The 26137-nt window shown below is 37.0% G+C and overlaps 4 protein-coding genes across 6 annotated transcripts; 2 read left to right on the top strand and 2 right to left on the bottom strand.

The window, feature by feature from the left end:
* The first annotated feature begins 204 nt into the window (after positions 1–204).
* On the top strand, positions 205–11050 carry LOC135636999 (ubiquitin receptor RAD23b-like). The gene is made up of 12 exons (XM_065149294.1): positions 205–364; positions 1287–1448; positions 2843–2881; positions 2961–3115; positions 6411–6588; positions 6677–6826; positions 6905–6970; positions 7952–7999; positions 8074–8183; positions 10196–10277; positions 10358–10473; positions 10750–11050. Exons 1-11 carry the CDS (start codon positions 299–301, stop codon positions 10469–10471), a joined length of 1170 nt encoding a protein of 389 aa, XP_065005366.1. The 5' UTR covers positions 205–298; the 3' UTR covers positions 10472–10473; positions 10750–11050.
* Positions 11051–14743: 3693 nt separating this feature from the next.
* Positions 14744–15747, bottom strand: LOC103983180 (uncharacterized). Its single transcript, XM_009400371.3, has one exon. The coding sequence runs from the start codon at positions 15618–15620 to the stop codon at positions 15126–15128; it is 495 nt and encodes a 164-aa protein (XP_009398646.2). The 5' UTR covers positions 15621–15747; the 3' UTR covers positions 14744–15125.
* A 1989-nt stretch (positions 15748–17736) lies between these two features.
* LOC103983181 (F-box protein SKIP1) lies at positions 17737–20475 on the bottom strand. 2 transcript variants are annotated; one of them, XM_065148619.1, is made up of 2 exons: positions 20065–20475; positions 17737–18330 (listed from the first exon to the last, which is right to left on the bottom strand). In XM_065148619.1, exons 1-2 carry the CDS (start codon positions 20433–20435, stop codon positions 17940–17942), a joined length of 762 nt encoding a protein of 253 aa, XP_065004691.1. In that variant the 5' UTR covers positions 20436–20475; the 3' UTR covers positions 17737–17939. The 2 variants fall into 2 exon arrangements, with proteins under 2 accessions (XP_065004691.1, XP_009398647.2); XM_009400372.3 differs by having other exon boundaries at positions 17737–18513; positions 20065–20473.
* Positions 20476–20699: 224 nt separating this feature from the next.
* Positions 20700–25846, top strand: LOC135636703 (nucleoid-associated protein At4g30620, chloroplastic-like). 2 transcript variants are annotated; one of them, XM_065148620.1, is made up of 7 exons: positions 20700–20929; positions 22387–22529; positions 22833–22933; positions 23019–23058; positions 23929–24000; positions 25314–25370; positions 25459–25846. In XM_065148620.1, exons 1-7 carry the CDS (start codon positions 20833–20835, stop codon positions 25531–25533), a joined length of 585 nt encoding a protein of 194 aa, XP_065004692.1. In that variant the 5' UTR covers positions 20700–20832; the 3' UTR covers positions 25534–25846. The 2 variants fall into 2 exon arrangements, with proteins under 2 accessions (XP_065004692.1, XP_065004693.1); XM_065148621.1 differs by having other exon boundaries at positions 20701–20923.
* The last annotated feature ends 291 nt before the right edge of the window (positions 25847–26137 follow it).

Below are 26137 nucleotides of genomic sequence, written 5' to 3'. Positions count from 1 at the left end.
GAAGACAAGAAGGAATACGTTTTCTACTCACAAATCGTTACTCACGACATTACCTTCATTTTCATTTGACTGACGTATGGGTCCGTCAGTATCTTTAGATCGGACAGAGTGCCAGGTCAGGAAGTTGCATCGACGGGTCGGTACATTATTTCCGACTTCCTTTTTTTTCTTCTCTTATTATATATCGTTCTTCCTTCAGTTAGGGTTCCGCTCGTCTCCCATTGTCGCTCGCCCGCTTTCGAGAAGAGGAGAAAGATTTGGGGTCTTAGGAGACGGGGAACGAAGGGTTTCGATCGCGATGAAGCTGACGGTGAAGACGCTGAAGGGCACCCACTTCGTGATCCGGGTTCAGTCCAACGACACGGTACAATCCCGAGCCCACCGGAACATCGACTTCGTCGGTTCTTCCCCGGGACGGGCGTTCCTTAGTTTTTGGTCTTATTGTCTTTTCTGTTCCTCCTGTTTCAGATTTTGAGGGATGGAATATGTACTATCCTTTCTACCTTCATGTCCTTTTTAATCAATTTCTTTTTGCTAGGATATACTTTTCTCGATTACTATTTGATCTATTTCCTGAACTTTTAATGCTAATGCGGATGTGTGTCAATCGGTAGATTTCTATATTGATTAGCAGTTGGGGTGGTTTTTCGGCCTCTCCCCAACTTCTGTTTTTTTCCTTCGTGTTGAGTGCTTATAGGACCTGAGCTTTATTGGCACATGTTGTTAAACCTCTTTGTCTGTTTTCTTAACTTATAATTATCGTATACAAACCATTGGTTAAGGATATTGAATATCCAGAGAAAATGGGGGAACATCTCTGGAGTATTAAAGTTGTTTGTGCGTGTGCTCAGTGTCCGTTAGTAGCTTATAAAAGCTCATTAGTTAATCAAATTGATGTCTTCTATATGGAAACACATAGGTTTCTCAACATCTGTGTTTTATCAGGAACTACATGCAAACATTTATTTTATTATGGTTATGAGGTTTTGCATTCTAACAATTTTATGTGCGTTCTTTGTGCAATGAATAAGATCTGCGATGGAACCCACTTTATTTTTTCTCTTTGTTTTCTTGTTGAGCTATCAACTGGTCACTGATTGTTGGATGATCTGAAAAAAGAAAAGGATAAAAATAACTCTTAGTTAAGACTGTTTGGAGAAACTGTTGATATAGACCTTACACATCAATTAACATGTAATGTTTGTTGAGGATGATTAGTTCTTTTAGCTGTTCAGTGCTATTGTTGTATAACAGTTTGCTGATGAACATTTTCCTTTATGTACCAGATTATTGCTGTGAAGAAAAACATTGAGCAAGAACAAGGAAAAGACAGCTATCCGTGGGGGCAACAATTGCTGATTCATAATGGAAAAGTTTTAAAAGATGAAACCACATTGGAAGAGAACAAAGTTAATGAAGATGGTTTCCTTGTAGTCATGCTTAGCAAGGTATATATGTTACAGGCAATATTTGAATTCAATAAATAGTTTTCTATTGTTTAGCTTGCAATAGCAATCCAAAATTAGTTTGGCTGTTATGTTGTAACTAGAAATTTTACAGATTTAACCTTGTATTAAACCAAAATGTACTTGTATTGTGAGGATAGCATGTTACTAGCAAATTCCAAACGAAGTGAGAAACTTGAAAAATGTTGTTGTTCTAGATTTCATTCAGTAGAATATCTATACAAGCATTCTTGCCACTTGCTATTTGCTGAAAGAAAGGTTTCAAGATTGGTAACCATATACTACTTAGCTTACACAATATTTTCTCCTTGTCTGTTTTGTCATTGGTTGTTTCATGATCAGTACATTGGTTGCTTCCATCTTCTCTGAAAACATCAAACATCAGATGGCATGATTTCTAATCACAATACAACTATGCAGGTCATTGTTATGTCTGTCAATTAGTAGAAGTTCCTGTAACAAGTGTAACTATCTGCGCTGTGACATTCATAGTCTGTTTTTATTTCTTGTGGTAACAAAAGTCTTCTTTTAAAGTGGGTTACTGCCAACTGGTAATATTTCTGCATGTGATTCAGAATTATGTGAATTGCTTCATAAAAAAATTCTTTGTTTTCGCATAGAGTCATTCTGTAATTTTGATATGCAAGTCAAGATCAAGCGAATATTTGATAACTTACACTTCTCAGATATATTCCAAGGCACAGTTACTAAACATTTTATCTCTAACATTTTATCTCTCTAGATGTTCTGTTTGTTGTACAGATGTTTCAGTTTATAGTTATGAAATTGATTGGAGATCTAAGACATGGCAGAGAGTTACTATAGGAATTGGTTTTATGGACAAGAATAAACAAAACTTTTCACCTTTTCATTCATTTACACTTAGTAAACCCATGGGGTAAGTCCTATAAATTTTCGGATTTTACAGAAAAATGAGTATTATATGTCACATAAAATTTGACTAATTTTCAAGATCCAGTTAAATATGTAAAATAGTTTATTACATTAAAATGCACATTATTTTCTTCTACATTTTTGTGAACAATGTGTTTGAATGACATGTTATAGTCTCATTTTTCTTGCTCTTCTTAACAACTTATCTATTTAAAGTTGGAGATTTTTTATATTTTACTGTATTATAGTTGCAATTCTTCTTATTCTTCCTGCTGTAATTCCTCTCTTTTTCTTTTTTTGTCTTTAATAACTTTCTTACTTCAGATTGGCTATTAAGTATACATTCCATCTCTCAACAAGTGGTTTAATTTTGTTGTCATCATGCCTTGTATTTGGCACACTAGTACTATTTTTTGGACTTGCTGCATTTATGTTTCTTTTTTGTTGTATTTAATGCACTTAATTGCTTCATTATTTTTCAGAGTAAAGCTGCAGGCTCCAGTGGGTCTTCATCTGCACAGGTAGTACTTGTATTACATACATTTTTTGTTCCTGAAAGAATTAGCACATAGTCTTTTCTGACCAAGTTTTTGTATTTAGCCTCCAACAACTTCTGCAGTCCAGCATCCTGCTCCCAAGGAACCTCCAGCTCAAGTTCCAGTGCAAGTTCCAGCTCAAGTTTCAGCACAAACTCCATCGCAAGTTCCTGCACAAGTTCCACCTCGAATTTCAGTAGAAGCTCCATCACAAATTCTGTAAGTCCACTGTGTGACACCTTTTCCCCTTCTTAAGAATATGTCCCACAACATTGGTGTATCATCTGTGTCGGTCCGAGTTTCTTCTTGTTCCAGGGCCACAATTAGTTTTCTTCAACTGGTTCTTAAGGATCCAACTTGGAGTTTGAGTTCTGTATACAATTAGTATTTGCTTGTCATTCTATAATGTATACATAGCACATTAATTCAAATTCATTAGTATGACTTTAGAGTTTGTTTGTGTTTGACTATTTTTTTTTTACCACTCATTGTCAAAGTGCAGTTCCAGGAAAGGCATAAGTCTCTTTGAGTTTATTAATTATTGTGCTTTCTTTAAGGAGCCTTTGTAGATGAAATATCCTTTCGAAGTGTTATCCGCCAACTCATTATGGTTAATTAGTTAACCTTAAAGGAAAGACTAGCTCATGTTTTGACGACACATTAAATGATGATGGCTTCTTAAATTGCTTGGCTTCTTGGCTTGCAAAGTACAAGTTCTTTTTTTCAAGGAGACAAAGGTTTTCCATTTAATGTTAGTGAAGGCTAAAATGCTTGCTCTGATGCATTTCAATTATGTTATGAGCAACTTCTGCATCTTCTAATAGTATAGTCTTACCAATTTGTAATGTCTTCAGCCTTTGCATCTGTTGTCTCCACCATCTAGTTGTCATTTAATGAATCAACCAACAAGTGGTCAACCAGTAGGGTCATAGATCTTGTTCTTTACCTTAAAAAAAGGATCATGACAATTTTTGCAGCCTCTTATATTCCTTAGTTTGAGTCAAAATCTTTTTGGAGCATGATCTGTGAAAATACTTAAGTTGTATTTAAGACATGAACGCATGAGACATACCAACATGAATTCATAAAAAAAGTTTTGTCGAGGTTTATAGTATGCCTTCATCATTAATTTTTCTTAAGAAGCTGTCATGAAATTTACCATTAATGCCATGTTAAGGTATATCCTCCATGATGTGAATGACCACAATTCAAGTCATGGGAGCCTCTCTACTTGCAGGGGTGAGTTTATGTCGTTTGACCTTCTTACCCACATTTGTGGGAGCCATATTTACTCAGCCATCCTTTTTAGATGTAAAAGTGTATTGACAGTTTTATGTCAATGCATGCTTGAAATCCAGAAAACATACTTAAGCTTGAACTCAAGAACTGCCCAGTATTTCTATTAATTCATAGTTTACTTTTGGTATCTTTGCTTCTTTCTCTTTATATTATTTATATGTGATGGTTTATGATCTACTTCTCAAACTTAAAGGAAGGTCGTATTTCTTGATGCAAATAAATAGATAAGGTTGACCTTAAATTCTGCTAAATTTAGATGCATCCCAACTAGAAGAAATAATTTGATATCTAACCCTTTGATCACGAAATGTGAAGTGTTATGCCAATTGGATGGGTTCTTGTTAGGAACAGGAGAAAAAAGAACAAACAAGTGAAATAACTTAATTGTAGCATGTGAGTACCAGAAAGATCTGTTTTTGTCCAGGAGGTCAAACATCTAGACATCACAATATGAACAACGATCTCAATTGCAACATGACCTAAATAAGAGATGTCTTCTTTTATTGCCTATGGTTGTAAGGTCTGCGCTAGCAAGGCTGATGGTGCAGTCCTACATGTGCAAATATGGTCTCAAGAAAAGCAAAACCAACATGGAGGACACCATTAGAGAGAGAGAATCCTACTAGCCTTAAAATAATTGATCAAATTTCTTAATGGTAAAAGTTAAGCCAGGTCATTGGAGTAGCAAAGCTAATGTGTGGGAGGTAATCATTGGGATAGTGCAATGAGAGGATTCTTAGCCTTAGAACGAGTGATCAAATTTTGAACTGACATATCCATTAGAATTGCAAGTGTAAATATCATCTTCTATCTTTCTGTCCACATTCTGTTTTGTGTATTTTTTGGCCAGGACCTATATATTATGTGTAAAAATTAGTGGTAGGTATTATGTGCTCGATGCTCTGAAATGCAGTCTGGTGGCCATGTACATGTGGTTGTATGACCATTCCATAAGTTTGTTTGGCCTCAGTATGCAGTGGTGTTGCATACATGAAATCTATCCTACATAATTGTTCCACCCTTTCCTGAAAATATGATCATATACATGTGTTATATATTCTTCTCAACAATATTGCTTTAACGGTGGTTACTATTATCTTGGTGCTGTCATGTATGGTCTCTGAATATGGCATTCATTATTTAAACCTTTTTGTTTTTGAATTATCGCCTAAAATAAGTTTTAAATTAATGTTATTCTATAAGTTTAAGTTAGAACCTAAATTACAATAATGATATTTTATAATCTTTTTAGGTGGATGTGACATATATTTTGCTATTAATAACTTAGGCTTGTTGTCGATCAAGACATGCCAAAACATACTGCACTAGAAAGGTATAGGAGCATTCCATGTTGACTCATGCCAATGATCTTGATGTATGGCTAAATTAAATTTTGATGGCTGACACTATTCCATATCAAAGAAATATCAGCTTAGGCCTTTGTGCCATGAAACAACTATCATTGCTTAATTATGTACTAATTTTGTTGAACTGCATCTGCTTTTAAATACCACAAGTAAGCCAACACTGTTGATTGCCTTCATCCATGCTTTTAAGACCTTGGTTTGTTCTTTTGGTGCATCAATTATGATTTATGCAATACCCAAAAATGACAATTATGGCAATTGATGTTAGTAGAAACAATCACGCAACTTGGTGTGTTTCTCAAAAAATTATTGAGATAACCGAGACTTTTATGCACTAAGATAACCCTAACTTTTACCTGAACTTTCTTGGAATCTGGCACTATCTTGGGAGTTTGGTCATCAATTTGATAACCAATTCTAAATGAGTCCAAAACTTAAGTTGAACATGATGGATGCATATTTCTAGGTTTGGATGAAGATGTTAGTTAGTGGCCAACTAATTGGGAACACCCTTGTATGATGTTTCGATTTTTACTATAGTGAGTTACAAAGTTTTCTTGCAATGTGATGCTGTATAAACAGCTTATTTGCATATATATTAGACTACGAGTTCAAAGCAAGCTACTTTTGGCTGGTCCTTTAATTTATATTAGCAGACTTCTATCATCTATTTTGAAATGGAAATCTTGTTTTTAAACTTTTATGGTTCAGTAAAAGCAGAAATTTTCATGTAAATTTCCCTTCCATGATTCTTGAACATCTAGTCATCTACAAAGCCTTTATTTGCAGTAACATCTGCTGATAACTCTGTTCCACTTGGAAAAGTAACTAGGAGTCATGTTTTTCAGGGCATCTGCTGACGCCTATGGTCAAGCTGCATCTAATTTAATTGAGGGGAGTAATCTTGAGCAGATGGTTGGTCAATTGATGGAGATGGGTGGTGGTAACTGGGATAGAGAGACAGTTTTGCTTGCACTTCGTGTTGCTTACAACAACCCAGAGCGTGCTGTGGAATACTTGTATTCTGTAGGCAGTTGATATATCCTCAACAGTAAAACTGGCAAAAAAGGAAAAAACTATGATATCATTGACAGTTTTTATATTTTTACATCAGGGTATCCCAGCAACAGCAGAAATTGCAGTTCCAGTTGATCCTTTCCCTTCATCTCAGGCATTTTCTCAAGGGGCTGATTCAACTGATTTAGCTACTCCAGGTCATCCCTCTGGTGCACCAAATTCCTCTCCTTTGAATATGTTTCCACAGGTTCAGCATTACACCTCAGTACGGTTGTTATTGTTTGTTTTATGTGGCACTTAAAAACCCACTGTTTAACTCTAACAGGGCAATATTAATACTGGAGTGGGTACTGGTGGTGGATCTCTCGACTTCCTGAGAAATAACCAACAGGTATGTTAATCTGAAGTCTGAAAGATATTTCAGTCCTTTTTCACATGTCTAATCCTCCTTTATACTAATTGCTATCTTTCAGTTATGTTTGATAGTGGGTTTTAACTTTCAAAAGGAACTTGCTAGCCTAGCTGTGGAAGGAAATATTATCACATGCTCTGGAGCACAAAACATTATGACATTTTGAAAGTTTCCGAAGTGTACTAGATTTCAGGTTGTCCTTGTAAATTGCAATTTTGCAGGTAGTGTTTTTCCAATTTAAATTGTCCAAGGAAAAATGCTAAGTACAAATTGAACTGCTATGTTCCAGTTTAAGCAGTAATTTTATTTAGGAAACAAATTGTAGTATTAGCATGTCATGTTGAACGATGGTAAAAATGAATCTAATTATCTTTGATCTGAATGATACTCTTCATTAGATATTTCCAATCGGGAAATTGAGTCAGTTTAATTAAACCCTAATATTTTTAAATTTACTGTACCTACCACAACCATCACTAGTGTTTCTGCAGTAATAAGCTGTTGTTCCTGATGATTACAATTATCCATATGGCAAGCCACTCTATATGATTTGGTTACCTCTATTGTTGATTTTTTATCTTTGATTCTCATGACTGCAATCACTATATTCTTTATTTTTGCAAGGGTTGAATTGCTGACTTCTATATCTGTAGTTTTTCTTTCTTTAGTCAGAAAAGTTCTGAATCAATTAGAACTGACTCACTATTAATGCAATGCATGTTAGTTCTGCTGCAAACTGGAAGAATTACATGTTGTAAAATTCAGCATAATAAGACCATGTTAGCTATCAGTTAGGTGATAAAACCAACTCAATGAAGCTGCATATGTACCTATAAATGATTGGACATAATTACTGGATCAAAAGGAGCTTTGCCAGTGGATTAAACTCGGAACTTATAAAGCTCTAGATGGTTTAGAGTTTTCAAATCACCATTTTAAGACGTCTAACTGTTATTGTAGTTCTTAGCTCTGCGGGCAATGGTTCAAGCAAATCCACAGATTTTGCAGGTCAGTACTCTCTCATCTGAGGTTAAATTTGCGTAAAAAATGTAACGTCTTTTAAAACCATTGCTTTCTTGCAGCCAATGCTTCAGGAACTAAGCAAGCAAAATCCTCAACTTTTAAGATTGATACAAGAGCATCATGCAGAGTTTCTTCAGTTAATAAATGAACCTATTGAAGGGTTTGAAGGGTGAGTTATTATAATGCAAACTATGATTATTGAAGTGCTTTGTTTTTAATACCCTAAATTTCTATCTGATAGATATCTGGCTATGGTGCTAAACAGCACTACAAGTCTCCGTTAATAATGCAAACTATGATTATTGAAGTGCTTTGTTTTTAATACCCTAAATTTCTATCTGATAGATATCTGGCGATTGGTGCTAAACAGCACTACAAGTCTCTGTTGTGTCGTTTGAGGCATCGGCTAATTCCAGAGTCTACTGGATATATGAGCTGCCACTAGTTATTTTAAACTTTTAGTTGTATTGTCATGCTCTGTGTAACAACCTTTTTTCTTGTCTCATCTGTCATATTATTGTTGTTCCATATCCTCTTTGAGTAACACATAATGAGTTCAGTGGCCTGCTTGCTCTAAGATTATAGAGAGGCTTCATCCATCGTTCACCCTCCCATTGCTTTTGATATTAATGTATCCAACCTTTTCCCAGTTCCCACTGCTGTAAAACCACATAAATTCAAACCATCCACCCTTCTTTCTACCATCTTTTCCTACCTTTTTCTATTTATTCTTGAATTCTAGTTTGTAGTTTTGTATCTGATGAGAAGGATCATGTAGAAGATTGGGGTGATGAATGGATTTTGCCTAAGTGGATTAGAATGGATTAGTGAAAACATGGAAGAAGCCTGCAGTAATGGAATGGGAGTGAAATAGGGGAAATGTGAATGTGGGATAAGCAAGGTCATTAGTTGTGATGGAGGTGGAGATCATGATTGTGTTGGAGGGGAGTAGCTGTTCTATGAAGGCAATGGTCATGGAGTGTGCCTCTAGTGGATGTTGAGATTGTGTCTTAACTGTGTTGGGTTCCTTTTCTTGGTGGTGATGGTGGTTTTGCTGTTGGTTGAGATGCAGGTGATCTGGTGCCTGGCAAAACGAAATAGGGAGACTGAGTTGGAAGATGAATATGAGGATGATTTGGAGGTAAAAAGAAGACCTGATGTATCTGTTGTTAGGTAAAATTTGAGGCATCTATATTATTCCCCTCCTAAGAGGCGGAAGTATTTTTTGCAAAATGGTTAGATAATACTTTATACAGCTGTATGTAGAGTAGATATTGTTTAAAATTAGACTTTCCCTTTTTCATCTGTAGGAACTCGGTAAATTAGAGTATGCTGCTTTCCTCAAGCCCTTTGATGAAGATGGTTTTACGTTGTCTGATTAGGGTGCTTCTATCCAATGACCCTATGCTAAGGCACCCTATGAAGATGGTTTTACTTTGCTAAGGCACCCTATGATTAGGGTGCTTCTATCCAATGACCCTATGCTAAGGCACCTTATGATTAGGGTGCTTCTATCCAATGACCCTTTGCTAAGGCACCCTAGGATTAGGGTGCTTTCCTCAAGCCCTATGCTTCTATCCAATGACCCTATGAAGATGGTTTTACTTTGCCAAGGCACCCTATGATTAGGGTGCTTCTATCCAATGACCCTATGGTTTATTTTGTCTGATTATCATAGTTGTTGTGATGTATTTGCTAAGGCACTCTTATGCTTAATACATTGGGGTGGACATGAGGTTTGGGGGAATGTTATAGTTGAGTGTAATGACCCTATGGTACTTGGAAATTACAGCAAATTCTAAACTCAATTGAGGTTGGGAAGTCCGAGCCAATCAAGTACACAAAAGAAAAGAATATATATTGAATAACCTATCGAGACTAGTAAACAATTCTATGTATTAGTCTGCTTGCAACTGTCTGCTTCACAATATTAATGAAACAATTCTATGTATTGCTAATCCACTTGTCATGAGGATTTGACTCCTTAGCCATGTTTGTAACCATCTTTGCATCTGCATATTTTTGTAGCTTTCTTTGTTAAAGTCTTATTCTGTCCAGAATGTTGCAATTTGTGGAACCCACTGCAGGATTAACGACTTGTTCTTGTATATGTTTTTCTGATTCTCAAATTCATCCCTCATATCTTAAAGTCCCAAATGTTTACGTATTTAAAATTTTCAGGGACATGTTTGATCAGGCTGATCAAGGTGAGATGCCGCATACCATAAATGTGACAGCTGAGGAACAGGAGGCAATCCGACGAGTATGTTGTTTTGTCCTCTTTAATATCTACACGCACTGCTATGTTATGGTCTTTTAATCTCCTCCAACCACATTGTTCAGCTTGAAGCAATGGGATTTGACCGAGCACGCGTGATCGAAGCATTCCTAGCTTGCGACAAGAATGAGCAGTTGGCAGCAAACTATTTATTGGAACATGCTGGTGATGAAGATTGAAGGTACTTTGCTAATTTTACTTACACAGCTTTCATTAAGCATGATCAACTTAGTAACTCTTTTCACTGCTATCAAAAGTAGAATGCTCCATGAATCATCCAGATCCTGATATATATCTTAAGTGAAAAATAATTTTATGTCAGTGTCAGTGTTTCTGGACAATAACAGACATTCTATGCTTGACATGCTTCACGTCTATTTCAGCAATATCTATAATATCTCTTTAATCAGTTGTTTGTTCACTATTGCTTACAAGTAACTGATTGCATTATGCTTAGGGATTTGGCATATGCCAACATTTTATCTCTTGAATGCCACATGGATCTCTGTTGAAACCAAGACACTTGAATGATGGGAAGGTCTTTCACGCTTCTCTGATCACCTAATTGAACCTATTTCAAGGGTTAATGACTTGATACCGAACTTACCGTTTGAGAGAACTGTACTTTGAATGGAGAGAGAGAGAGAGAGAGAGAGAGAGGCTGTAGTGGCGAACTCAGAGGGGGCACTTCTATTTATTAAATTCGTTCTGAACATTTAATCTTTGGTGATAAAAATTCAACAATATCTATTCTTCCATACGAGTTACATTCTTCATGTCCATTTTGGTTGCTGGTTTCATCTTGGCCTATTCCCCGTCATATGGTTGAACTAAATTGAAATTTATTTGAGCTGCGTGTGTTGTGAACAGCAAACCCGTCAACGTCAGCCAAAATGGCGGCACAGCTAAGTTTATTGCTGCTGTCTCCTCGATGGGTTTGATGCAGACTCGACACCCCTGATGTAAAAGGTCGATGGTGAAGTAGGCTTTGTTTAATCGGGATGGTGACGGTGAGATTCGTGCTCATCGTGGTCAAGCTTATTTAATTCTAATTACCTGCAACGGCTTTAGAACAGGGCAAGACTACCTGCCCTGATGCCCCAAAACGGCTGTGCCTCTTTCTCTCTCTCTCTCTCTAATGCAGCATCCATCTGGTTCGTTGGATGTTTTGCTTCCTCACCTCCTGGTACGCAGCGGAGACTGACTTGCCACTTTTTTTCAGTTGTTCGACTCAGATGGTTTGGTGTTAGGAATTGCTATAACGTATTAATTTTAGAATCAATGTGAGGGGTAGTTATGCGAAATAGCTAGTCATTACCCATACGTCAAATCATCGGATATTGTGGTTACAAGTGGAACAGATTTCAAATTTATTTTTAAATTTTAGATATATTTAGTATGAATCTCTTATGATTCTAAAGTCTCTAGCATGGCTTTAATATAAGATTGTTGTATAAAATTATTATAGCCTCAATTTGAGATACTTTAATCTAAGAGATTTTATTCGAACTAAATTAATCTTCTTGGGTTTATGATTAGACCGTAACCTTTTGATATATTTTAAAAGGTTCCCTAAGAATTCTTTGAGATCTGAAATTAAGTACCAGTTCAGATAATCGTAACCCAGTTTCAGTAGAACATAATAAGTATTGACAGTGAATTAGGAGGCTCGTTTAGTCTTCAAATGATTTTGTTTTAAGCTGAAAATTAATATATATATATATATATATATATATATATATATATATATATAGTTTTATATGTCTCCTAATTTCATACAAAATTCATAATAATTTAAGATCATTTGATAAGCTAAAATAGTAAAATAAAATTTTTTTATAGAATTGTGCGATGACTTAAGTGATAATAACTAGTTCATTTGATTATAAAATAAATTATTAAAAAAATTATTAGTGGAATCTAGATGAATTTCTAGGTTAAGTATATTTTATTTATTAAGATATTTTATCAAATTTTTTTTTATGAATTATTATAAATATATAATTCAAGAGATAGGGTTCTTAATTAAGGCATCTCATAACCCTCTCAATTTGCTAAGTGTGTTACTCCTTAATACACTTGATCATTAAGAGATATGATCTTTCATTGACATTTTTATTTTTGAGTTCAATCGAGTATGAGTTTAATTCATTGTAAAATAATGATCATATAAATAATCGTATTCATTATGTATTTTGGAAAGCATCTTTTGAATAATATGATTATCATAAGCTAAATATAAATAAATTTATATATTATAAACAGAAAAATATAAATTATGATAAAAATATCTTGCATGCATGTATATACGATGACGTGCAATGTGATAGTATACGAATATATTATAACATGCAATGAACATATATACTATGACATGCGATATAATAGTGCACGTATATATTATGATGTAGGGTGTGAGAGTACATGTATATTTATAACGTACGGTGTAGGAGTATACATATATATTATGATATGTGATGTGGGAGTACATGTATATATTATAATATGCAATATAAAAGTGCACGTATATATTATGACATGCAACGTAAGAATGCACATATATATTATGATGTATTGTGCAGGAGTGATCGTATATATTATGATAACGTGTGGTGTGAAAGTGCATGTATATATTATGATTTGGAATATAGAAGTCGATGAATTTGCTACGTTTCCTACAATGACATATAAGCATTTTGAATCATTTCGACGTAAAATTTTACTTCTTTATTTTGTATATATTATATTGTAGGATTATGCTTGCTAAGGTGTTTACTGTTAATTATCTTATGTTGATGATTTTAAAATATGATATATATGATATGATACATGATCACATAAATAAAATGATAAAGTCTTATACTTACCGAGTTATTACTCACTATAAAACCTATTTTGCATAATACCCCTCTCAAGTGATTGGGCAGGGAAGTGAGCACGTGCAAGCTCATGCTAATGCAAATATGGACGATGACCTATGAGCATTTTGTATGTATAAATTTTGAGCATATTATATTTGTGTTTTCCTTTGATTAAATGTTATAATTATGTACATGTGTCAAAAATACTATATACAGGAGAAACTCTATCAGCATGTTTTAATTTTAAGATTGTCTAATTTCGACTGCACTCCTATTGATGACAGTAATAAAAATAAAAATAAGATATCCTATTTTAATCATGTGTATGGGTGAAATTAGGAGTAGGATGTTATAAAATGAATGGGTAGGAACTCCCGTTAATTGGCTCTTCTCTGATGCCTTGTGACAAAGTGGACCATAAGGAGGGCTTGAATGCAGTTGGCTCCTTCTCCTAAGATTGCACCTCCTGACTCAACGGTAACACTAGGGATATGTTTGGGTGAGATTGCAACTGAATTGGTTGGATGCCACCTGTAAACAACGTCACAATTATAATGGTTGGTGGCTGACATCGTGGATTTCCAATGTCAACATCACTATTGGGCGACTATTTGGTTGATGTGTTGGGTTGACGAGATAGATGACATGTCATTAGATTGCCTACAAGTCTGAACTCCCTTAGTATTTCTAATCAAATTCTCTCTCCGAGTCTCGTCGGATCGGATCTTCAACATTATCTCCCATATTGTACCATGGAGATCTCCTTCCCCCATCTCAACGACATTTGATTTCTCCGTCTTGTCCGAGAGGTTTTCTTCCCTTCTATCCATCCAATTCTCTCTCAAGAATGCGACATCCAGTTGTGCTTCCTCTCCGAGCATTCCTCACTTCATATCTCCATCCCCGTCTGCCATGTGACACACAGAGTATCTCCTTCCCCATCATCAGGACATTTGATTTCCACATCTTGCTTTGAGGGTTTCTTCCTTCCTTCTGATTGGATTCTCCGATCGTTAATTTCTGTATCTTGCTTTGATAATAAACACTAGAGTTGTGCTTATTCCAGCACTTGTGTCGGACAAATTCCAGTTTCCAACTGCTGCAAAAGAGGCAAGTAGTAGACACTTTTTGACTAGAAACAAACATTAGGGTTTCTTTTTAGTATCATATTACCTTGATGGCCATCAAAACAAAATAGAAAAGTTCTGCCAAAGTTCCCTCCTACTATTAGACACTTCTTATGTTCGCTAAAGACAGTTCTAGGAATGGTAGTGACATGGAGATTCTTACTATTGGTTTGATTGGTCTATCAAAAATTAAGTTACAGGCTAACCAGTCCAAGAGATAGTATTTTGTCTATAACACCATGGTATATGGAAAGCCAACGTAACTAAACTACTAAATGTTTTGTCTATAACATCTTGGCTGCTACAACAACGGTTCACAGCCATCCAACAAGGAGATCCTTGGAACAGATTGGTACATGTCACTCGCTGATACAAATAAGCTCAGACATACTAAGGATTTAAACATACAAATAAGCTCAAACACTTTAAACAATCAGATACTACATAGACACACACACAAACAGAGCCAGCAAGCATATGATACATGCATCAAGCAACGAGCATCTGAAGTCAATGTCTAATTCAAGATGGAATATAATATGGGTTGCAGTAAGAAAACAATGTTGTGATCATAATCACATCCTAAGATGCACATTGTAAGTCAAAATTTTATGTCAGCACTTTCTCTAAACAACGAACTTACCTCAAAAAAAGGGAACCTTTTATAGATCTGCTTCTACTCCAAGATTGCAGTTGTAGATGTACTGAGCCAGAGCTCCAAGTGAGGAGTCCAATTCCTTCTTTTGAAAGATTAGGAGGCAACTCCCATGAAGCCCCAAATTTGTTGGAATGGATGATGAACCAACTCCAGTTCTTAAAGCTTGCATCTTTGCCAATCTTCTGTTCTAATATTTGTTCTTCTTTCTCTTATTATACTGTTCTTTTTTATCCTTTAGTTGCCCTAATTCTTCTTTTGAAAGCTTGCTTCTTTCTTCACCATTGGCTTCGTTTCTAGCCTTCTTTTTCTTCCTCTCCACGTCGCTACCAGAGTCACCTACGCCTCCACAACGATTACCATATCGATCCACCAAATCGGCGTCTTCCACGACCTCTCCATCGACTTGCTCATCTCTGCCCCTCCTCCTCCTCCTTTTCTTGTTCCGCTCCTCGTCCCCCTCCTCCTCCATCAACGACTTCTCAAGCTCGGAGCGCTTGCTGGCGGCTCGGATCTCGTGACAGAAGCCGACGAGCTCGTCAAAGGCAGCGGAGGCGCAGCGGACGTAGGCGGCGACATCCGGGCGGGCGGCATTCTCGTTTGCGGCGAAGCGGGAGAGAACGGCGGAGGCCTTCGCGAGAGAGATGTGCTTCGAGCGGACCACGGATCCCCTCACCGCCCTCATCGCAAACTACATAAAGAGAGACAATGAGGATGCAGAAGCGGATTGCGGCAGCTTAACGCTCCTCTTAACTCCGGTCTTTAGGGTTTTGGACGCCATGTCGACTCCGGGGTCTCTATCCTCTAACAGGGTTAATTACATATTAACACTTATGTTAGACATGTTTAGCATGTCAATTTCTAAATTTAAAAAAAATTATATTAAAATTTTTATAATTATAAAAATAAAATATTTAATTATAGTTATCCTAACATTATCGATTTACTGATGGAAGATATCGCACTACATAAATGACACAAAATAATGAATAAAAAAATAATTTTAATAATTATGATAATAATGACACAATTGGTAGCTATTATGGTGGTAGTTCATGATAACACGTGATGGTCGATGCTCAAATCATTGGATGATAGCTTCATCCAATGGCACAATAAATTCGAGAAAGGGGTGGTGGGTGATGAGGTAGAGGTTGCGAGTGAGCTCGACGAAGAGGCACGCTTGCTTCAAGCTATCGAGCTTTAGTTAGCATGTGAATGATGCGTACGCCCTAGCCATAGTGGCATGGTCGATAACCTACTTCCGGATCAACTTTGCTCGCGATTGGAGAGGATCCAATCGACGAGGACTGATCACCGTACAAAATGGAGGCTCGAAAAATACAAATATGACGATGAGAGAGACAACAAAGCCTCATTCTCCTTCCCGCTCAATCAACTTGGGTTTTGGGGGAGAGTATTAGAAAGATGACAGTGATGGATACGATCGGATCTGTACTCTTTTGGCCATTTTGTGTGACGATCAATCCTTGTTGTTCGATTGGATCCCCTCCGATCGCAGGTGGAGTTGATCCAGAAGAAGGTCGACAACCATTTGTGTGGCCGACATCTACATTGTGGCCAGGCCATACGCATCGTTCATGCACCGACTAAAGCTCGAGGGCTCGAAACAGACATGCCTCTTCGTCGAGGTCGCTCGCAACCTCTCTCTCCCTCTTGCTGCCCACCGCTCCCTTCCTCGAATCTTCTGTGCCACTAGACTAAGTGACTGTCCGAGGATTTAAGCATGACATCATAGTGGTAGCCTCACTTGCCTCATCTTTCTCCTCCGACGCCAACGTAGATGTCTCACTCGCTCTGCCTCCTTTTCATCCTCGTCGTTAATACTTGGATCAACATAGGTAAGGTCAACCACCACCACAACACCACCGTCTACAACCACCATTAAAATTACCTTGCTAGTTATCGTTTTCATATTATTTATACACATAACATCACATACAGTATCTTTTATCGATAAAGTCAACGACGTTAGAATAAATAAGATTAAATATTTTATTTTTATAATTATAGGGATTTCGATATAAATTTTTTAAGTTTATAAATCTAGATGCTAAAGTGATCTAAGGATAATATGTAATTAGCCCCCTATTCATGCAGAGGCGCATGAGCCCATAATCTACAGCAGCCGTTGGATCAACAATTAATTCAAATTATACTATATGTAGAAGTCCCGAATCAATCACTACATGTATCGATAACTCACGTATCAATTTGTTGGTCTGAATCAGACATCTGTGGAGCGAAATTGTATGGATCCAATATCCCAAATAGAGTCAACTCTATTTTTTTTCCGCTGGGGTACATTCAAAGAGCATCGTATTGATTTATCAACCTAAAATGACAGATTCAAAGAGGACAATTCATCATATTGAATCAATTGCTATAGATTTTTTTTGTAAGATGATCTATGTCATTCATGAGTAATATGCTAATTCACAAGCATGCAATAGCTTTCAGAAACTGATGCATTGAGGAAAACCTAGTTTTGGTTGCATCTCTCAAAGTTACTGAAAGGTCATACCTCCCTGTTGGCTCCTGGGATCAACTAGTCCACCAGAGCAATACGCTGCAGCCCTTCAAATGGAAGGCATCACCCACAACATAGGCTTCAAGGATCACATAAGCACAGGATGTCCTATAAGAAGGTTGTAAGATCTATTAAACCCTACTTAAGGCCCATAGGTCTTTCATGAGGAAGAATGATCGGACAATGCACAAATTGCAAAAAGGGAATGAACCTCGTACCTTTCATGAGGGGAGAAAGATGTTCTATCATCGAAGACAAGCAATGATAACGGGAACTTGGCATTAATCAAATGTTTCCAGTGGTATAACTGACACAAGTGACTCTGATAACAAGCTTTTGCACAACAAAGAACAACAGAGTACATAATATCCCTTATAATGATTCCATAACCCTTAATAGGAGAAACACCACTATAATACATATAGGAGAGAGCAATGAGAACAGAGCCCGTGATCATATTTGGAAAACATTGGTCTGAAACCTTTCATCATACAACCTCCAATGCCCATATCTCTCTGTATGGAACATGGATCTTGGGATGTAGAAGTTGGGTCTTATGAGTGTCTTAAGATTCTTCAGATTGGTGGAAGCTTGCTCTATCCCTCTGCTCGTTAAATTAGCACACCCAAAGAGATCCAAGAATTCCAGATCTCCACAACCCTCTGACACTGAAATGAGACCACTAACAGATAGTTTGGAAAAGCGGAGTTCAACATGCTTCAGCTTTGGCATGAACCTGCCAATTGTCATAGCCTCCCTGTCTCCATCTTGAGGACAGGCTCTTAAATACTCATCTGGAACTATACCAGAATGCTGTGAAGGGTCAAGCCAGTTCAACAGGTTCCTTTTGAGAATTTTCAGATTAGCACAGTTCTGTCCAATCATCTCAAGCGACTTGTAAGAAATTTCATAACAATTGCTTATGTCTAATTCACCAAGCAAGGGGCAGCAAGTTGCAATCTTGAACATTGATCTATCAGTTACACTCTGGCTACTCCTTATTGACAGGGTTTGCAAATTCAATGACCTAAAAATATAGTTGATTACAAAAATTAATAGCAACTTTTGGTTCAAAAGAGAAAACAAAAACATTCTGGTTTCACTTAACGGCCAAAAAGACCTTTTGGCATTATGTTATAAAAAATGGGGTGATACTTTAGCATATATGCACATAAGAATGCAAGGAAGACATCCGACATCAGTAAAACTAGAATAATTGCAGGTTATTTACCTTTGTTTAATCCACTTTTACATTTTAGCTACTTGTGTTTTGAAAATATCAATTTGGACACCTGAATGTACCTTCATTTTATTTTCACTCATGCCATTATCCTCTTCTATGAGTTCTCAGAAAATTGTCATTGTTGCAGACATGCATATATTGATCCTTTTTAGATGATGTAATGATATGAGTGAAAAGCAAAGGTTAGTGTGAACTGGCCTAAGAAGTGGATAATCTGTAATTACCCCACAAATTTAAACAAAAAATGCACTTATTCAAAGCAACATAATAGATACAATTATGCCCATATTTATCAGTGAATTACAAGATAGTTCAGCAAGTCATTGTTCCTTCTGAACACAATTGGCCCATGCATGCATCATAAGAGAGACACTTCATGTTTTTCATCCACAGTTTTGACATAGTGACAGGTTAAACTTGCAAAGATCATTCATGCATAGGGCTGCAAGTCTGCAACTCAGGCAGGCTAACAAACTGAATCCACAAAGCCTAAAAGGCAGGCCAACACAAACTACCCTTCTTCTATTTTCTTTCTCAACCTATTTTCTCATTGTTCTGACACTCTTTCTCATATATATCTGCATTGTGCTACTTATTTTTGTTGTTCCATAATGATCACAACTTATGCACCGGTCCTCTCTTAAGGTAACGTGTTTACCATTGGTTTAAGTCTAAACAAGCCCTGTGCTGATCAAATCTCCGCTTTAGACAAACATCAAGTACTTTGATAACAGGTGTTTGCTCCAACACAAGATTCCATATTTGTATTGCGGCGAGGAGAAAATAATCATTGTGGAATCAATATGAAGCTCAGAGGACTCAATATACAGTGCCCGACTGGGACCTAATGGATTTCTGATATGGAAATGAGTTACTTGAATGAAACCCACGAATGGTCCGAGTGGTTAAGACCTAAAAGTTGGTTGGATGATCCATAATTGTTGACATGATAATATGGGAAATGGGGACCATGATATGCAGGATATAGACTGAAACAAAGAAGTCGTAGAGTTTTATAGATGAATGAAGAAGACCAAGGATTGAGGTAGAGGATTAAAGAGGGAAAAGTGGAGTTGATGGATCCAAGTAGGAGAAGCATGAAGGATGATGAACAAATTCAAGTAAACATACTTGTAGATGGTAACTTATTTCTCATCCCTAACAAAAGAACTCTTATCCTATCGCCACCAAATCACTAATTATATATAAACAAAAACACCAATATTATGCAAAATGGATCAAAGAATTATATTTGCATCAATTAGCACAAAATTCTAATCTTAGAACATAATAGAACCTTAACGAGAAAAAATACATGGGATCGAAGCATATTACCTCTCGGCAGCGAAGCAGAGGGCCTCATCAGAACAGTGACGAACTCGGATTTCTCGGAGCGACCCCTCCGCCCACACCGCGGCGGATCGGAGCATGGCGTCAACGCGCCGCTGGAACGCCGGGGTCCACCACTCGGCGGCATCGGCGGGGCCGGATCCGGCGGATTCGAACGCGGGCTCGAGGTCCACGGCAGCGAAGAGGGACGGGTCCCGCGCCGCGGCGAGCCACGAGCGGCACACAAGCATCGCCCCCTTCCACCGGCCCTCCAGGGTCAGCCTGCGGAGCACGTTAGCCAGGCACACCGGGGTCAGCTCCGACCAATCGCGGTTCGCCTCCGCCTCCCTCGCCCCTTCCTCGGTGACCTCCGCCATGGGGCTTGCATCACTGGATCGGATTTGGAGAACACCGAAGTATATAAGGTTAAGAGGAACGGGTCGGGTGATCGACGCGATAAGTATACCGGCGACATTGTCATCAAATCCAGTGTAGTTAGGCCCGGCCCAGAAACCATCAAAATCTCCCTAAAAGGACCCGACCCGATCCGTATTCTCAAATCTAATGGATTCGGATCCATGCGAGTGCGGATCCGTAGCATCGGCCCTTTTATGGGGTCGAATCCCTAACTCCATGTCGATGATAATAATTCCTTCCTCCAATCCACGGTATAGTCGCCACTCTATCCTCCAAGCCCGCATCGTTCTTCGGTTGGTGCTTTCTTCTCGCCTCCTCTCCAGGGAGAAGCGCGGGAGTCAGGGTTGTCTCTCTCCGATGCCGTCTACGAGCGCTGTCAGTGGCCATTTCTCGGACGTGCTGAGACCAGCTTCGTGGAGACCCTCCGCCTTTCCCTCCTCCCTCTTACGTGAGTGTGGGTTTATGATCCAAGACGCTCTCTCGTCCTCTTAATTGTTCATATTCATCTTGTAAATTTGATCTTGCATTTGGTTTTTCTTCCAATTCCGTGGCCGTTGCGCGGATAGCTTTGCCTTTGAACCAAAGAAATGCTTCGGGTATCTAGAATTTATTCCCCTGATTAGACTCTTGGACTGTCTTGTGATCAGGACATATTGAAGTACGGATTAGCTTCTCCTTGACATATAATTTGGACCCTATACACTCTCTGCAATTACCTTGCCTTGAATCAGGAATAAACTTGGGTGTTTGGTGTAAAGTTCCTTGGCATATATTCTTTGATATAATTCTGTGAGTTCTTGATGTAGGATTAAAATTTAAATTTATCAACAGGTTCCACATTTCATCTTATATATATATATATATATATATATATATGTGTGTGTGTGTGTGTGTGTGTGTGTGTGTGTGTGTATACATACATACATATATATATATGTATGTGTGTATATATACATATATAAATACATACATATATATATATATATATATATATATTTATTTATTTATTTATGGGTATATAATAATAATAATAATAATAATAATAATAATAATAATAATAGTAATAATAATAATTGAAAGAATTTCTTGGGTACATTGAAAGCTGGAATACCTTCATGTAAAAGTTAAGATTTTGACAGTTCTGGTTGGGAGAAAAAGCATTAGATACTTGGATGCCTATTCTAGTATTTTCAATGCTCACTGAGGAGTTACTGTTGTGCCTGCATGAAAGGCTGGATTAGACATTCATCAAAGTACTTTTGTAAAGTGTAGTCTAGTTGGCAGCTTTTCCTAGATTTAGGATGCTGTAGCTTTATTTAGTAGTATATTTGTTTTATGCTTGATAAACCGCCTATGGTAGGTCAAACCAATTATGCAATAAGTTTCACATACTTGTGGATATATCTGCTACTTCTGAAGAAACATGCATAAATACTAGTAGCCACAAATGCTTTTGGTTGACCTGTTCCTTTCAGTGCAAGGGAGTTCACATATTGTGACGATCCAATTCAATTGGAATGATCCATTAATTTGATGAGTCTAGAACAGCATGACCTAAAATGCGGAAGTCTAGCTTAATATGCTAGTAGGCCCATCTAGCCTTATGTCCTGACACAACCTTCCTCTCACTTCATGCGTGGGACTAATAGGGGTATAACTTATATGATAATAGCAAATTTGTGAGACAAGTTTATTCAAGTAAAACTGACAAATATAACCTTGGATACATTCGATCCCTTTGAAGTATGTCTCAATTTGCAGTGTCATCTTCAAAGCACATCATGTTTACTGGAGTTGCTGACAACTTTTCATATTGTTGTTTCTTAGCAATTCACACGAACAACATGCTCTTTGTTCTTGTCCTCCACTTTTTAACTCTGTTATGTACTTCATGTGAATTTTCTTCTTCAGGTCATAAATTTAACACAAATTGTGTGCCATGTTTATATTGGCCCTCTAGCACCAGAGAACATAAAATGAAGTCCCTCCGTGTATATGGTTTATTTGGAGGAAAGAAAGACAAGGGTGAGAACACTAACGATGCATCATCAAAGGTAGGTGTGCTATTTCTCTGCCTGCTCATGTTTATCCTATATGTAGTTAGAGTATTGGGATTGGTTAGGGAAAATACAACTAAAATTGTATATCACTGAGAAATTTGTTGGTTGTACAATGGTATAAAAAATGATCACAAGAGACTAAAAAAATTTGTTGGTTGTACATCTACATCAAAAGAACGATGATTTGGAAGATTCTCCAAGAGACTGTCATTTTCCTTTTTCTTTATTGGATATCCTAGTTCCAATGTATAAAATGCAAAGGTTCACTGCCCTTCTCATGTTGAATTTTCATTATAGGCAGGAATTCTGGGGAATATGCAAAATCTATACGAGACTGTGAAAAAAGCCCAAATGGTGGTTCAAGTTGAAGCTGTTCGTGTTAAAAAGGAACTTGAAGCGTATGAGCTGGCTGCTATTTTTAAAGAGTTTTTTTAGTGTTTTTATATATTTTCACAGTCGGCCTTAATCTTTTTCCTTTTGCAGAGCGGAGTTTGATGGTTATTGTGAAGGTGAATTAATCAAGGTACATATGTTGGTCGCCATCTCCTTGAATCTTACAAGTTAACCAGTGTATTTGATGGCATTTTGTTGATTTTCCTGTTTATGGGTTGGATATATATATATATACACACACACTTCACTTAGATGAAGTAATGTTTATCTTTATATAGATTTTATTTATTTTTTATGCAACAGGGAGCCTTATGTGGCGATTATATATACACACACACACATCACTTAGATGAAGTAATGTTTATCTTTATATAGATTTCCTTTATCTTTTATGCAAAAGGGAGCCTTATGTGGTGATTTGTTGAAAAGAACTGGGATGGTATTGTTATTTTTCTTGTAGGGTAATAATGGCAAGATAAAGGGGAGTATAGAGATGGAAACGGAAGTGACCTATTGTTGGGGGTTGCATTTAATCACTCAGTCCCTTCAAAAATTTTCAGGCAAAAGCAAAAGTCTGGAATCTTATTTCACTAGGAAGATGTAAACAAGTACACACAGTAAAAAAAAAAGAAAAAGAAAAGAAAAGAAATCTAAAGAAAATACTGAACAATTAAATAAAAGATATGCACATGGAAAAGACTGGTTCTGGGGAGCTATTTAGTCCATTTTTTCTATCCCAATGCATATCTTCTTGGATCAAAATCATAGATTAATATGACATCACCAATTGAGTTGTAGGTACGTGTGAGAGAGCACTAAATCACATTAATGTGAAAGCTTTGAAATGTAATACAGTTGCAAATTGCTCTATATTTTCAGCTTTAGTTTTTTGTTTTGATGTACTTCACTATTATATTCCATGCAGCTGAAAACAATGGATGCAGTTACATATTGTTTTCAACAGAATGTTCAAATTAGTTTCATTTGATACTTCTGCCAGGTAACACTTTCTGGAAACCAGCAACCTATACGTACCGAAATCACTGAGGCTGCAATGGAGTTGGGACCTGAAGTAAGTTGTACTGTTTCACCAATAACATGTTCTATATTCAACTGCTACCACTAGTTGAATGTTATTGTGTTGGTGTCTCTGGTCTATAGAATAGTTAACCTCGATGCTAGTGAGATTTTGTTACTCGAAGAAATTTGAATCTGAATTTTCGGTCTGGATTTCCAGCAGTACAATCTGTTACTTGTTGTTACTTGATCGCAAAGCATATCATGATCCTAGTGTAGGGGTATGCATGGCTTGCACCTCATGGTGTGCCAGGCTCAGGGTTATGCCATGCTTCTTATCTGGTGTATGTCCATTGCACAGTTGTACACGATCATGGGTGTGAGAATCTTGACAAAAGACCATGAGAGCTTTATAATGTGACCTGGACCTTACCCGTTTAAGATGATCTGTTGGGTCCACCCATTTACCTACAAGTACATGTTCCCTTTGATACTATGGTTATATCCAATCCTAATTAACCGAACCATGTTCTTTTCTTTAAAAGTAAAACGTACTTTGACCCACCAACGTGACCTAATTTGTTAATATTATGGTTGGTTTTGACTAAAGTAACTTGATCCACCTGTGGGTAGATTAGTGTTTTAAGTCAGCCCAATGTAACCACATCTCAACCTGATCCAACCCACTGGTAACCGTAGGTCTTGACACATGTCTGTGCTTAGTTGGGAGAACTCACCTGTCCAGTATGTGGTGATCAACATGTTCAGTTTGTTCTCCGGCATGTGCTTTTGTCAGAAAATGAGGAAGGTTCCTAGATTGAATTTTGGGGTGGTGTAGTGTAGAGGTTCAGATATATACACAACACAACTATGAGAAATAGCTTTTTACTTATTGGCATATATGTGTCAATTGCATATGTTTTCTTAATTCTTATATTTGTTGCAATTTACGCAAGTCCTGTTCTTATGTCTTGACCCTATTGCTGTCTGATCCACGTTTATATCAAGTTGCAAAGACTTTGTGCAATGTGCATGTTCATCAACCTTATGAAGATGCTTTACTTTTATCATTTAGATACTTTGGCAGCCAGGCTACTTCTTTAATCACTTTCAATGATAGATTGACATCAGCATTAATCACTTGCTTTTGTTTTACTATTAAGAATCTTGTATGGATTTGGATGTAACAAATTGGTAATTGCTCTGTGCAAATGCATCAAATAATGCAAGTCACTCAGCAAGCATGCATCTGTCCATATTTCCTAATAAACTTTATCATCTCCATCCAAAGCAGAATTGTCATCAGTATAATTTTGTTGGGTGCATTTAATGGACCAAGACCACTATCTGTGTTGTGCCTATTTGCAGAAGCTCTCTCTATTGATAAACGAAGCATACAAGGATGCACACGAGAAAAGTGTTCAGGTTATATCTATTTTCTTACCATATTGGGATCCATCATTGAATTTTTATTTTTTGTATCAGCTATATATAAAGTTATATAATTCTTCAGGCTATGAAAGAGAGAATGAACAACCTTGCACAGAGTTTGGGGATGCCACCAGATCTTAGCGGACTGAAGCAATGAAAAGGCTTCGAGTTCGCCCACTATTTAAGCTATATGCGATCTGTGGACCTTTTGGAAGATCATTCAGCAACGCTATATAGATATGTTCGTGCTCAATACGGAATCGATGAAATAAAGTTGAGAAAAGGATGGTTTGTTTTCTCTGTCAGATGCATCGCACTTTCGACCATTAAGCGTGAGACGTAACAGAGTTGAGCGTTGGTTTTTTGTTCACATTTAAATTACTCGACAATGCAACAGGAACATATACTTTGGAATCAGATCGGTACCTTCAAATATTTAGCTTGACTGAGTGGACAAAGTTAACAGTTCATTTGCTGCCTCCTTGTCATGATGATAAAGAATTGCTTCTGTTTTTCAGGAAATATTGACTCATTGCTCCTTTTATTTTCTTCTGAACTAAATAATTAGTTCTTAATTATTAATGTCTTATGGATCCGAATAAAAATAATATATATATAAAACTTAAGTTGTTGATTGTTGAGATAAGAATGTTGAGGTAGCTATGTAAAGTTAGTAGGAAAGATAAAAATAGATATGATTTTATTATGAATAATTAAATATTTTAATAAGAGAATATATATATATATATGGATAAGTATTT

This window comes from Musa acuminata, chromosome BXJ3-4 (assembly GCF_036884655.1).
Source record: "Musa acuminata AAA Group cultivar baxijiao chromosome BXJ3-4, Cavendish_Baxijiao_AAA, whole genome shotgun sequence".
NCBI classification, from domain to species: domain Eukaryota; kingdom Viridiplantae; phylum Streptophyta; class Magnoliopsida; order Zingiberales; family Musaceae; genus Musa; species Musa acuminata.
This window is presented reverse-complemented; position numbering and strand designations above follow the sequence as displayed.

Excerpts from the sequence above, each read along its gene's own strand:
- LOC135636999 (XM_065149294.1), top strand. The coding sequence starts at position 299 with ATGAAGCTGACGGTGAAGACGCTGAAGGGCACCCACTTCGTGATCCGG. Across the intron at positions 1,449-2,842 it reads TTGTAGTCATGCTTAGCAAG|AGTAAAGCTGCAGGCTCCAG; the intron begins GTATATATGTTA and ends ATTATTTTTCAG. Across the intron at positions 2,882-2,960 it reads GTGGGTCTTCATCTGCACAG|CCTCCAACAACTTCTGCAGT; the intron begins GTAGTACTTGTA and ends TTTTGTATTTAG.
- LOC103983180 (XM_009400371.3), bottom strand. The coding sequence starts at position 15,620 with ATGAGGGCGGTGAGGGGATCCGTGGTCCGCTCGAAGCACATCTCTCTC.
- LOC103983181 (XM_009400372.3), bottom strand. The coding sequence starts at position 20,435 with ATGGCGGAGGTCACCGAGGAAGGGGCGAGGGAGGCGGAGGCGAACCGC. Across the intron at positions 18,514-20,064 it reads CTCTGCTTCGCTGCCGAGAG|GTCATTGAATTTGCAAACCC; the intron begins GTAATATGCTTC and ends CTATATTTTTAG.
- LOC135636703 (XM_065148620.1), top strand. The coding sequence starts at position 20,833 with ATGCCGTCTACGAGCGCTGTCAGTGGCCATTTCTCGGACGTGCTGAGA. Across the intron at positions 22,530-22,832 it reads CTAACGATGCATCATCAAAG|GCAGGAATTCTGGGGAATAT; the intron begins GTAGGTGTGCTA and ends TTTTCATTATAG. Across the intron at positions 24,001-25,313 it reads CAATGGAGTTGGGACCTGAA|AAGCTCTCTCTATTGATAAA; the intron begins GTAAGTTGTACT and ends GCCTATTTGCAG.